The sequence below is a fragment of the Canis lupus genome, chromosome 12, assembly GCF_048164855.1.
Source record: "Canis lupus baileyi chromosome 12, mCanLup2.hap1, whole genome shotgun sequence".
NCBI classification, from domain to species: domain Eukaryota; kingdom Metazoa; phylum Chordata; class Mammalia; order Carnivora; family Canidae; genus Canis; species Canis lupus.
The window spans coordinates 30,757,412-30,771,823 of NC_132849.1; the positions used below are offsets into that span (position 1 = coordinate 30,757,412).

General features: G+C 38.8%; 1 protein-coding gene across 11 annotated transcripts in view; it reads right to left on the reverse strand.

The window, feature by feature from the left end:
* MTA3 (metastasis associated 1 family member 3) overlaps positions 1–14,412 on the reverse strand; it is a 219,958-nt gene that overhangs the window by 103,908 nt on the left and 101,638 nt on the right. For all 11 annotated transcript variants that reach the window (XR_012004442.1, XM_072770363.1, XM_072770368.1 and 8 more), the window contains exon 4: positions 10,711–10,837. Coding sequence is in view for 10 of the 11 variants with exons in the window: in XM_072770363.1 (XP_072626464.1) it covers positions 10,711–10,837 (127 nt within the window). In the remaining variant the exon portion in view is untranslated. The remainder of the gene's footprint in view (positions 1–10,710; positions 10,838–14,412) is intronic.

Genomic DNA, 14,412 nt, shown 5'->3' on the forward strand with positions numbered 1-14,412 from the left:
TCAATATTCTTAGTCCTTTCCACTCTTATAATTTGGAATCAACTTCTCAATTTACACACACATACACCCTTACACACACACACTCACACACACACACACACACACGCTGAGTTTTTCCATGGAACAGCATTGAATCTTTGGATCAATTTGGAGAAAACTGACATACTGTCATACATTTACTTATCCTGTGTTTTTTAAAGTCTAATTCCTTCAGCAATTCTTTGTAGTTTTTATACCTTTCCCCTTTCCTCATACATCTTTCTTTAGATTTATTCTGTTTTATGCTTTTCAATGACATTGTAAACAGTATCTTTTTGTAGAGAGGGAGAGAGAATCTTAAGCAGGCTCCACGTCTAGTGCAGAGCCTGATGCTTGATCTCATGACCCTGAGATCATGACCTGAACTGAAAACAAGAGTTTGAGGCTTACTGACTGAGCCAGCCGGGTGACTCACTACCAACTGGGCCAGCCAGGCACCCCAATGCTATCTTTTAACCTTAGTTTTCTGACTGATCCCTCTTCACATCATATACATAAAACAGACTTAAGCACAAAAAGTGGGGCACCAGGCCGGCTCAGTCAGTGGAGCAAGAGACTCTGGTCTCCAGGTTTTGAGTTTGAGCCCCATGTTGTGCATATAACTTACTTTAAAAGGGGGAGGTGGGGGATCCCTGGGTGGCACAGCAGTTTGGCGCCTGCCTTTGGCCCAGGGCGCGATCCTGGAGACCTGGGATTGAATCCCACATCGGGCTCCCGGTGCATGGAGCCTGCTTCTCCCTCTGCCTATGTCTCTGCCTCTCTCTCTTTCTCTCTCTGTGACTATCATAAATTTTTTTAAAAATTTTTTAATTAAAAAAAATTTTTAAAAAGGGGGTGGTGGGTTAAATAATACAAAAGATGAAATAGTAAAACTTCAAGAAAACAGGAGAGTACCTTCATGATCAGAGTAAATCTTTGTCCCAACGTGGTAACACTTGCATTTGTAATTTGAATGAGCACTCTTTCTGAGTGACAAAGTATTCTTACTCTAGTTTCATTCTGCTCCTTCACACATATCAAACTTATCAAGCATGTCTGTCAGCTTCTGAAGAATGGAATTTTTCCAGCCTTAATTTAACTGTCCTCCCCTCCTCCTGCTGTTCCATTGTTCCTTTTCCAACTACATTTCTCAAATATTTAAAAACAAACCAACCAACCTAGAAAGAGCAAAGATGACACTAGTGGTGCTGAAGAATAAATATTACTTAATGAGAGAGGAAGTTAGACACAAATAATGCAGTGCCTCTGTCATTCCAAGTCAATTCTAGCAATGCACAGCCAAAATCCAATGAATACACATAAAATTAGAAAAGAAAAAACACAATAATGATACAACAAAATGTCAGTGCTGCTGAATGGAGGAACTACAGTGGGGTGTGTGTGTGTGTGTGTGTGTGTATCTTTTTCTGTATTTTCAACATTTCAACAATAAATTAGAATTCTCTCATTATCGGGGATCCCTGGGTGGCGCAGCGGTTTAGCGCCTGCCTTTGGCCCAGGGCGCGATCCTGGAGACCCGGGATCGAATCCCACATCGGGCTCCCGGTGCATGGAGCCTGCTTCTCCCTCTGCCTGTGTCTCTGCCTCTCTCTCTCTCTCTCTCGCTCTCTGATGACTATCATAAATAAATAAATAAATTTTAAAAAATTAAAAAAAAAATTCTCTCATTATCAGAAAATAAACAAGTTTATTTTAAATTTTTAATATCCAGGGACACCTGGGTGGCCCAGATCGAGCCCCAACCTCGGGCTCCCTGCTCTGCAGGGAGTCTTGCTTCTTCTCCCTCTCCCTCTGCCCCTCCACCATTGCTTGTGCTCTCCCTCTCGTTCTCTCTCTCAAATAAATAAGATCTTTAAATTTTTAATTTGCAATAACATTGAAGGAACAACAAAACAGGCAGTCATAATATACTGCAGTGGGAATATGAACTGACAATAATTCTTCTTTTTAAAAAAAGATTTATTTATTTGAAAGAGAGCACAAGTGTGCATGCAGCAGGGAGGAAGTGAGGGAAATGGAGAGTCTTTAGGGGGTGGGGGCAGTCTCAAAGTAGACTCCACATTTAGTGCGGGCCCAGACACAGGGCTCAATCTCATGACCCTGAGATTAAACTGTTTGTTTGAGCAGAAACCAAAGGTCAGATGCTTAACCAACTGTGCCACACAAGCACCTCTGAACTGACAATAATGCAATAAGAAACAGCATTTTGCAAGAAATATATTTGAAAAATGTATCCTTAAATTAGAAACAGGTCTGCTATCACATGGTAACAATAGTTAATGATACTAGCTTTCTACTACTGGAAAAAGGAGGATAAAGAGGAGTTCTAGTGGATCTCCATCTATTCTGTCTTCATCAGAACCAGCCATGTTGTCAGCAAGGAAGGGGACAGAAATAAAATCAAAACGGCATTTTCCCTCTCTAATGTCCAAATTCACAAATTTTAAAATAAAGTTCTTCCCATTCTATGTCTACTGTGTTTTGTTCAGAAAAAAAACCTGAAAAAAAAAAGGAAAAAAAAAAAAAGAAAAAAACCTGAAATATAGAAAATTATAAAGATGAAAGTTGCCTACAGGGCGCCTGGATGGCCTAGTTGGTTAAGTGTCTGCCTCCAGCTAAGGTCATGATCTCAGGGTCCTGAGATCAAGTCCCACATCAGGCTCCCTGATCAGCGGGGAGTCTGCTTCTCCCTCTCACTCTCCCTCTATGCTCTCTCACTCTTCCTCAAATGAATAAATAAAAGCTTAAAAAAAATAAAGTTGTTTGCATTTTCTGATATTAAAACAAATCTGAAATCTATCAAATTCCAAATTTCTATTTACATTCCTGATGCAGATACATGCTTACTAATGATAATGATCCCATTTATTCACAAAGTAAAAATTACTGACTAAATAAAACAAGTATTTAATAAACAAATCAGGGATCCCTGGGTGGCGCAGCGGTTTGGCGCCTGCCTTTGGCCCAGGGCGCGATCCTGGAGACCCGGGATCGAATCCCACATCGGGCTCCCGGTGCATGGAGCCTGCTTCTCCCTCTGCCTGTGTCTCTGCCTCTCTCTCTCTCTCTGTGACTATCATAAATAAATAAAAATTAATAAAAAAAAAAAGAAATTGTTAATAAACAAATCAGTATATATCTCTCTCTAAGCTTGCATCAAGAACTTCGGTTAAGAAGGATGCCTGGGTGGTTCAATGGCTGGACGTCTGTCTTCGGCTCAGGGTGTGATCCTGCGGTCCTGGGATCGAGTCCCGCATTAGGCCCCCTTCATGGAGCCTGCTTCTCCCTCTGCCTGTGTCTCTGCCTCTCTCTGTGTCTCTCATGAATGAATAAATAAAATCTTTAAAAAAATAAAAATAAAAATAAAAAACTTTGGTTAAGGGACACGTGGGTGGTTCAGTCAGTCAAAGCATCTACCTTCGGTTCAGGTCATGATCCCCTGGTCCTGGGATTGAACCCTGCACTGGAATCCCTGCTCAGCAGAGAGCCTTCTTTTCCCTCTCCCTCTGCTCCTCCCCCCCGCTCATGAGCACTCCCTGTCTCAAATAGGTAAATAAAAATCTTCAAAAAAAAAGAAAAACGAATTTCGGTTAAATAAAATCCAAAAAATGGAATTGTTAGATCAAAGGATATGCACACATTACAATCTGATGTTTTTAATTATACTAATACTCGAATATAGGCGTTATTGATTTCCCTACCCTTACCAACACTAGGGATTAAGAAAAGAACTATGGTCTTCCATCCCTCAAATAACTCTTGCTTGCTAGAAACTTCCATTTCTCCCTTTCTCATGGTTGCTATATACTACTGCTCTTAAACTCATTTTGTTCAGTGACAGATTGTATGTACATAAAAACAATTTCCTATCCTCTGCCTAGCCCTCCAGGTAAAAGCCTGATGTTGACTCTGAGTAACTCACTTTCCCTGGGAGTCCTGAGCAACCCGTGATTCCATACAGCCAATCTCTCTCATGAAAGGGGAAAGACACATAATATAAAATTTCATTTACGTCAGTAATAATTGAAAAGAGATTATTCTATTATCTCTTGATGACTTTTAGTTCCTTCAAGAACAGAAAGTTAATGAAAACTAGGCAAGCATCAAATTCTAACTGGCTATTTTGTGTTATGTTCCACAGTAAGCAGGAAAAATAAAGACACCAATCTTCAAGAATTTTATACTCTTGAGTCTGACTAGAACAATCTAGACAAATTATATATAAGCCCCAAGATTTTTATCAGCTGTTCAAGATACTTTTTCAATTAAGTTAAGAAAGCTCCTCACTGGGACACCTGGGTAGCTCAGTGGTTGAGCATGTGTCTTTGGCTCAGGGTGTGATCCCAGAATCCTAGGATCAAATCCCACATCGGGCTCCTTTCATGGAGCCTGCTTCCCTTGTTTCTGCCTCTCTCTCTCTCATGAATAGATAAAGTCTTTAAAAGGGGGCGGGGAGGCCCCTGAGTGGCTCAGTGGTTTAGCCCCACCTTCAGCTCAGGTTGTGATCCTCGAGACCTAGGATCGAGTCCCACATCGGGCTCCCTGCATGGAGCCTGCTTCTCCCTCTGCCTGTGTCTGCCTCTCTCTCTCTGTGTGTGTCTCTCATGAATAAATAAATTAAATATTAAAAAAAAAAAAAAGCTCCTCATTTTGGAGGTGAGGAGACCGTGTAGAAGCAACATGGTATATTGCTTCAACCAAGAAAAGTTCTGTATAAATTGTGGTTGCTGCCCATCTTCTACAGAGCAATGGTAATGGTTATATTCTGGAATCCCAACCTAAAATTTGTTTAAAGCCAGTGGCAGATTGGGAAAGGATAGGAATATAAGGATTTCTCTGAAGCATTCTGGCATTAAGGGACTACTTGAACACTATGTGCACTTACGTCTTTAAGACTTATCCTGGGATCCCTGGGTGGCGCAGCGGTTTGGCGCCTGCCTTTGGCCCAGGGCGCTATCCCGGAGACCCGGGATCGAATCCCACATCGGGCTCCCGGTGCATGGAGCCTGCTTCTCCCTCTGCCTGTGTCTCTGCCTCTCTCTCTCTCTCTGTAACTATCATAAATAAATAAATAAATAAATAAATAAATAAATAAATACATACATACATACATACATACATACATACATACTTATCCTACTGCTGACCTCACATTTAGGGTCTGGAATAGCTTCTCTGGACTTCTTAAAAAGCATAGTCAAGGTTAAAGCAATGAGGTAGACAAGATTTTTACCAGTGATGCTCTGAATGAGGGCCAGGTCTAACAACATGAATATAATGCTTTCTCTATCACCAATCATTCTTCATAACAAGGCAGACTTAGAGAACGAATCACCCAAACGCCCTTACTGCAGGAAAAATTTGAGGCCAATAATCAACAGGTACCTAAGAAAATACTTTAAAGACACAATGAAGCATAACTTCAAAGGCTGTTGGCAAACAGGAAAGGACTGGCTCTTTTGAAATGACTAACTACCTGCACCAGAGGCTGGGAAGAGGCATTAATCATTATATGCAGAATGCTGTAATTAGCAGCTTTTTAAAAAGCCAAGCTTTTTGTGTTCAAGATGTGGAAAAACTGACATTGGACCATCTACAAGACATATCCATAAACTTAGGCATCCAATCAAGTAGGTAGTTCCCAGCTGCTACTAAATCTAATCTAGCACAGTAGCATCATCTTTTACTAGGATAGTACGGTTTATATGTTTAACTTAGTTTTTAATTTAGTTCTGTCCATTTGACTTGAACATCTACCTAGAAAAATTATGTAGAAAAAATAAAATATCAAAGAGCCTACCTATCCAACAAGTAACTCAATAGCTTTCCTTTTATCTCTGACACTTTTTAACACTTCCAATCATGTACACATCATAATTCTATCTATCTGCAGCCAGGTGGCCTGGTTTCAATTTCCCAATCTGCCACATAAAAGCTGTGAAACTGACAAGTTACTTAATTAACCTTTTTGTGCCTCAGTTTCATCTGTAAAATGGGGATAATTATAGGACCTACTTTATAATGTCAGTGTGAGGACTAAAAAAAACACATATAAAGCAACTGGAACAAAATCTGTACAAAGGTTCAATGAATGTTAGAATTTATAAAAGCCAAGTTTGCTAAATATGGTCTATCTATGAGACTGAATACAGTATTATCTATAGATTCATAACAAGTCTAGCAGCTGACATAACAATTTTATAGTGCTTTAGAGTGTATGTAGCACATAATCTTTTTTTTTTTTTTAAGATTTTATTTATTTATTCATGAGAGACAGAGAGAGGCAGAGACACAGGCAGAGGGAGAAGCAGGCTCCATGCAAGGAGCCTGACATGGGACTCAATCCCAGGTCTCCAGGATCATACCCTGGGCTGAAGGTGGCGCTACACCTCTGAGCCACCGGGGCTGCCCATGTAGCACATAATCTATTACTAATGACTTCAGGCATTGTGCACGAAGCATTCTGCCTCTCTCCTTGTGCCCTCCAAAAGTGTTCCAAGATATTTTCATTGTTCAAATCCTACCTAGCTCGTGAACACAAAGTGAATCACTAACTATCCAGAACCGTCCTGGTCCTGGTTACTCTCTCTCTGCCAGTGGAATCAGAAGGAACAAAGAGTTGCCTCTATGCCACTCTGAAAAGCTTATAATATCCAATGAGTATTGTGGTTCACAAACTACAAAGGACCTCAGGAATGCCTCAGTCAGATTTTCTCCTATGTGCCATATGGCACTGAGGATATTCTGGGCATTTAATAATGTCCCTGGAGAATAAAATGCCAGTATTCACCAAATTACCGCTTTTTGCTGCCAAAGAACAATGGGGCTTCAGTAATTTTCTCCTGTTACAGCAGAAATAGATAGGGCATGACTTCAATATGAGCAAACTGTGAAGATCACTCCAATGTGCACTTGTTTACATCAGCATGAGGGCTGGTTAGCATGGCTCTGTGCTTTGGCCAGAGACTGCTCCTAACCCCATTTAGCTATTTGAAAATGAGAGCCACAAATGAGAAAATGTGGCTCTGTACTACTCTTTCTGGACTTAGAAAACGAGACAACAAAAAATAAAAGCCTCAAATGTTTATAATGCTTCATCATAATTCAAAAGAATTGCTGGTAAATTCACCCAGTAAACTCCTTAAACTTACAAGATGGGGACATCATCTTATTTATCAAGCACTTGGTAATTGCCTTAATCTAGAATATACTCAGAAAATATGTTCAAAAAGATCGTGTATTCTATATAATTTCTATGTTCAACACAGGGGTGGTCTTAATAATTTTATTTCAATATATTCTCTTAGTTCTTATGGATGATGAAAAACACAATACTAGTTTTTCCATTCTGGCCAATCCGTTAAAGGAAACATTACTTATAAACAGATTCTAAGCTATCAGGATGGTAAATTAAAAATGTACTTGCATGTTTTGGATACATTTTTAAAACCATTTGTCAGATTCTTGTTCTGGCAAGATTCTTATGACTAGCCACATTAGTTCTTGAGCTTAAAATGAATCTTATATTCTAGCTTCTTTCAATTAAGTAATAAATGCATATGGCTCTTTCAGCATTTATTAGTGACAGACGTATTTATAAAATGATGAAATATGTTTTCATGTTCCATCTATCTGAAGAAAAATAGCTTACTTTCCTACTTGTTGAAATAACTCCATTGGTAGATAAAATGATTGTTTCTACATTACCTAGTTTGATTATTTTTTCCAGCAAAGGACCCAAATCACACAGAATATACTAACTCGAGCCAATCTAAACATAGTGTCCCCTAAAAAACCTAATAAAGCCAAATGGCTGACAGACACATGAAAAAATGCTCAACATCACTCAGCAAAATCACAATGAGCAACCACCTCACACCTGTCAGAATGGCTAAAATTAACAACTCAGGAAACAACAGATGTTGTCAAGGACGCAGAGAAAGGGGAACCCTCTTACATTGTTGGTGGGAATGCAAACGAATGCAGCCACTCTGGAACAGTATGGCAGTTCCTTAAAAACATAAAGATAGAGCTACCCTACAACCCAGCAACTACAATACTAGGTATCTATCCAAAGGATAAAAACATAGTCATTTGAAGGGGCTCATGCACCCGAGTGTTTATAGCAGCAATGTCCACAATAGGCAAACTATGGAAAGAGCCCAGGTATCAATTAACAGATGAATGGCTAAAGGAGATGTGTTATATGCATACACAATGGAATATTATTCGGCCATCAAAAAGAATGAAATCTTGGGGAGCCTAGGTGGCTCAGCTGATTAAGTGTCTGCCTCTGACCCAGGTCATAAGCTTGTGGTCCTGGGATCGAACCCCATGTTGGAGTCTGCTTCTCCCCCTCTCTTTATCCCTTGCTTCTGCTCGTGCTCTATCTCAAATAAATAAAGAACAAAATCTTTCAAAGAAATTAAAAAATAAGAATAATGAAATCTTGCCATTTGCAACAACATGGATGGAACTAGAGGGTATTAGCTAAGTGAAATAAGTCAGTCAGAAGAAGACACCATATGATTTCATTTAAATGTGGAATTTAAGAAACAAAACAGATGAACAAAGGAGAAGGGAAGGAAAAATAAAAATAAAAACAGAGAAGGAGGTAAACCATAAGAGACTTTTAAAGAATAAACAGGGTTGCTGGAAGGAAGGGAGGTGGGGGGATGGGGTAACTAGGTGATGAGCATTAAGGAGGATATCTGATGTTATGAGCATTGGGTGTTGTATGCAACTGATGAATCACTAAATTCTATCCCTGAAACTAATAATAAACTATGTTAACTAAATTGAATTTAAATAAAAAATAAATAGGGACGACTGGGTGGCTTAGTGGTTGAGCGCCTGTCTGCCTTTGGCTCAGGGCATGATCCCCAAGTTCCAGGAACAAGTCCCGCATCGGGCTCCCTGTGGGGACCCTGCTTCTCCCCTCTGCCTATGTCTCCACCTCTCTCTGTGTGTCTCTCATGAGGAAATAAAATCTTAAATAATTAAAATTTTTTTTTCTAAAGATTTATTTCTTCATGAGAGACACAGAGAGAGAGAGAGGCACAGACACAGGCAGAGGGAGAAGCAGGCTCCACGCAGGGAGCCCAATGTGGGACTTGATCCCAGGACTCCATCAGGGCCTGAGCTGAAGGCAGATGCTTAACCACTAAGCCAGGTAGGCATCCCCCAAATTTTTTAAATCTTAATAAAGCAATGCTGTCATGCTAACTACTGACATCAAATTATTTCTCAAAGGATTTGAAGGACAAGGATACCAGTATCTGTCACACATGTTCTGCTTTAGAAAATCTGCATCCATTTCTGAAAAGAGAAATACGCACAAAAGATCTGAGAGCTGGGTGTGTGTGTGTGTGTGTGTGTGTGTGTGTGTGTAATACAAGGACCAAATCACAGTTTCAGTAAGTCTCCAAACCTGTCTTAGCCCCCCAAAAAACCAGATTCAATAACCACAGTGGAGGGATCCCTGGGTGGCGCAGCGGTTTGGCGCCTGCCTTTGGCCCAGGGCACGATCCTGGAGACCCGGGATCGAATCCCACGTCAGGCTCCCGGTGCATGGAGCCAGCTTCTCCCTCTGCCTGTGTCTCTGCCTCTCTCTCTCTCTGTGTGTGTGACTATCATAAATAAATAAAAATTAAAATAAAAAAAAAAATAACCACAGTGGAGGCTAATGAAGCAGGGCCAATTTTTGAAATAAAATTAACATGCTATATTTCCCTTGATATACAATTTTTAAGGCATTCATGACTTACTAGTAGAGAGCTGAATTACAGTAGGAAAGATTGTGAACAAAAGCTGAAAGAAGTTAACATGAAGTGGACAAAAACACTGCACTCTCTCACACACCACCCTACACATAAGCTGCTGCCTGCATACAGCCATGCTCACCTGTTCCCTCTACGTAAAACACGCCGCCCTGCCCCCCTACTCCCCACCCTCTTTCCAAGGTTGAGTAAATGCCAACTACTTACTATCTGAAGTTTACCTGACCCTGACAGTCAGTAATTGCCTATCTTTTGAGTTTAAACATTTTGTTAGACCTCTAAGATATTTATGCTTGAATGGTACCATCAGCATATCATAAAAGACCACCACCATTCCTCCACAATCCCCAAAACTACAAACCAGGGATGGAATTTTTTTCACTCTTGCTTCCCATCAATGCACAAAGCAGATACAAGTTAAGTATAAGAAATACGAAGTTTTCATCTCAGACTTCCTCAAGAGAAAATAAAAGGCCAAATGTTCTACAAGGTCAAGAGTCACCTGCCTGGGACCCAGATCTTCTGTTTTAGGTCTAGGATTCGAATGACTAACTCTATAAGGTTTTAGGAATCTGGAGATTAGCATTTCCTAAAATAGTGTTTGCTGGACATTGTTTTGCAGGATGCTAATAGCTACATACATCAATTGGAAAAGTCTGGATTAAAATAAAGCTAAAATGATTACTTTTACTGTAGAACACCTACAGGGCTTTAATATGGTAATAACACTACAAATTTCCAAGATAAAATTCCATCATGAAGCCTTTAGTAAACTAAGTTGAACAAGATCATGAAGAGAGTTTGGAAATGGTTCAAAGAAGGCTGTTTTGTGTTGTTTCTAATTGTCACAATATTACTGAATACTTCCTATCAGTTTCTATGATGCTCTTACCTGATATGTGTTGCAGGCAGAGATTCATACTGGCGAGACAAAAAGAGCTCCCTATGTTTCAGCTGATGTTTCTGTTTATCAGTCAAGTCCGCCTCAATTGTTGTTTCTGATTCTTCCTCAATTTCTTCTACACAAATAAAATTCAAAGAATGTATTATTACACGGCACATTATCTACCTGGACATTAAGACAGATCAACCATTTGTTCAAAATTTGCTTCAAACCAACTTTTGTTATTTTATTTTAAATTTACATATTTAACTTGTCATTTGAATTTACAACCATAAAATGACATGAATTGAGGCCACAAAGAGAAAGAACTGCAACTTTAAAATGGCAGATGGAACATATGTATTTATCTCCTCCACTCTCATAAAAGCACCCCAAATTAAAAAATAAATTAAATAAATAATTAATTAATTAAAAAGCACAGCAATGAAAATGTACACATATTTCAATGACAATAAAAGTGGAAACAATAATGGAGGAAAAACTTTCAGCCAAAAAAAAAGTTTTAGAAGATGGGAAGCAGATGTAAAAAAAAAAAAAAAAAAAAGTACAAGCTTAGCTAAGAGAAGGAAGTGACAATCTATATATTTGTATGTACAGATAGATGCAAGGAGAAGGCAAACACAAAGCTTGAGGTGACTTAGCCTTCAAAGATACTAAGTACTCTGAGAAAGAGGAACAGGCAAGAGAAAAAGCCAGGAGGAAGGTTGAAAGTCTATTTACAATACTATAACTAAATCCCAGAATACTCCACTTGAAAAAAAGACATTAATAGGAAAAATGGAAATAGGATAACACTTCTCAAATTTGATAACATGGGGGTGCATGGGTGGCTCAGTGGGTTAAGCAACTGCCTTCAGCTCAGGTCACCATCTCAGGATCTCAATGTCCTAGGATCCAGCCTCAAGCCTCCCATCAAGGCTTCTTGCTCAGTGGGGAGCCTGCTTCCTTTTTCCCCTTTGCCTCTCTCCCTGCTCATGCAAGGTCTCTCTCAAATAAACAAATAAAATCTTTTTCAAAAAATTGAGAACACAAACAAAAAACTAATAGAAGGATCAGAAGGTATTGCTAAGGAAATCGCCCAGAAATTTCAACACTAAGACAAAGAGATAAACCAGTAAAAAACAAAGTATAAAAAAAAGAAAATAAAAAATAATTCACAAAACCCAACATCCCAAGCATAAAAGTTTCAGAAAGAAACAACAGAGAAAACACATTTCTTTATCTCTTTTGGTGGGGAGAGGGAGGAAAGGAATACCTATCAAAGAAATGATTCAGGGACATTTCCCAGACTGAATTTCTGGCATACTTAGTTACTTTTAAGTGCTAACATGAGATCCGAAAGTTTACAGAGAGAAAACATAAGTCACATGCAAAGAAACTAGCATCATAGTGAAATTCTATATGAATAGGAACACTATCCTAAGATGGTGAAGCAATGTTATCCAAAAGGAAAAATGATAGTCAACCTAGAATTATACTCGTAAATTGTAAACTATTTATCAAGTCTGGAAACAGAGTAAGAACAATCTTTCATTCATGCAACCAAGATTTATTAGATGCCCAAACAGGCACCATTCAAGGTGTTAGAGACAATCCGTGAGCAAAAGTTATTAGGAAGAAACAATTCAAAGCATTTGCCTTTGAGAAACAGAGTTGGAAGCAAGGGACAGGAGACAGCAAAGTTTCATAGTTTTTTTTTTTTTTTTTAAACCCACTGCATTTAATAATATTTTTAAAGAAAAAAAGTTTAAAAAAGTAAAAAAAATAAAAATAAAGAAAAAAAAAGTCACCAAGGGCATCTGGGTGGCTTAGTCAGATAAGTGTCTGCCTTTGGCTTGGGTCTTGGGACTGAATCCCATGTCGAGCCCTGTATAGGGCTCCCTGCTCAGTGGGAGCCTACTTTTCCCTCTCCTCCCTGCTCATGCTCTCTCTCGCTATCTCTGTCTCTCTCTTTCTCTCTCAAATAAATAAAATCTTTTAAAAAAGAAAAAAATGACCAAGTGTCATTTACAAATACAATTCCAAATAATTTTAGATAAAAAAATTCTTAATAGAATACCTCTAGGGGGCTTACAGATCCCCTGCAGCCTTACTGTGGCCAGACTGTGTGGGAGTAGCAGGGGCACTAAGGACTCAGATGGTGAGGTCAGGGGTGGGGGTTGCTCTTCATGTAGGAAGAGCTTCAGTTTAGGACTCAAGGACTTAATTTTGGGACACTGATGGGCAACACACACAGATATACATGTGTGTATATTTCTGCTTCTCACTATTCTTAAAAGTTCTCATTTATGGACCCAGAACCACAAATGAGATTTGATCACATATATAATTCTCTAATTATAGCAGTGCTTTTAAACTGCATGAGGGCAATGAATGAGGCTAAACATGAGATCTTTTTTACAATATTTTCAATTTTTTTAAACTCTCAATTGAAAAACTAGTTTAGAAAAAGACTCACCTAACTCAAGACTAAAGCAACTTAAAATTCTTTGAATGTTCCTTTTTTCTTAATTTTTATTTTTTAAAAAATATTTTATTTATTTGACAGAGTACTGGAGCACAAGCAGGGGGAGAGGCAGAGGGAGCAAGAAAGGGAACAGCAGACTCTCTGCTCAGCAAGAAGCCCAATGCAGACTGGATCCCAGGACTCAGGGATCATGACCTAAGCTGAAGGCAGAAGCTTAACTGACTGAGGCGCTCAGGCGCCCCCTGAATGTTCTTTTTAATGAACTACTCAAAGAGAAATCCAGCACTAAAACAGCCATTTACTTGCATAGATATTTCAACAATGGAGATCAACGAAGTTATTGCTGCATTAGCTCTATTAGCACCAGCAAATACCACATACAAAATTATACCCTTTACTTAATGAGGATTTTGTTGTCCTGTAGAACACAACTAACTGAATTCTAATGCATACCCTATAGAGCTAAAATCACAACAAGCTCTACAAATAACAACAGCAAATCTTAATCTCTTCTACAACCTCTTGGTACAGGGTGAAAAGGACTAGAATCTCTGACATGCAACCGAGCCAAACGCAAATCACCGAACAGCACCTACAACTCACCTTCCAAAATTTACTAGTGTTAATTTTATTTATATATTTTCATAAATTTACACTAGCTTCCAAAAAGGAACAACTCCCATGCCATTCACATCCTAAAGACATTAAATGACCACAATGGCAAAACTAGCATTTAGACAATGAAAAATTTAAAATACTTAATTACCATCATCAGAAATTGGGTACATAACATATTTATAATTTTTAATATTTTACCAAGCTTGATGGAACAAATTTGCTATAATTTCCAAAAGTTATTAAAGTAGAAGTCCTATACTCTATACAGTGATAGAAGAGATGGATACAAAATTATTTACTGTATTTTCCTTACAATTGGGAAAGTTTCACCACAGTTTATTAGCAAGAAGGCACTGGGGGCATGGAGAAGAGAAAGAGTATGAAGGAAACTGTACAATGGGATTGTATCAAGTGTTAAGGAGCAATATAAATGTCCCTATATTTAATACTGATATCTTCGGTTTTAGTAGTACATACCACACAATGCATGACCCACCAAGGCTCCCACAAATTTCTAAGTTGTAGACTGCAGGATGAGAAAGAAACCATACTAAAAAATCTCAGTCAGGCTCATCACACATGCAGGCTGAGAGGGGATGGGATAT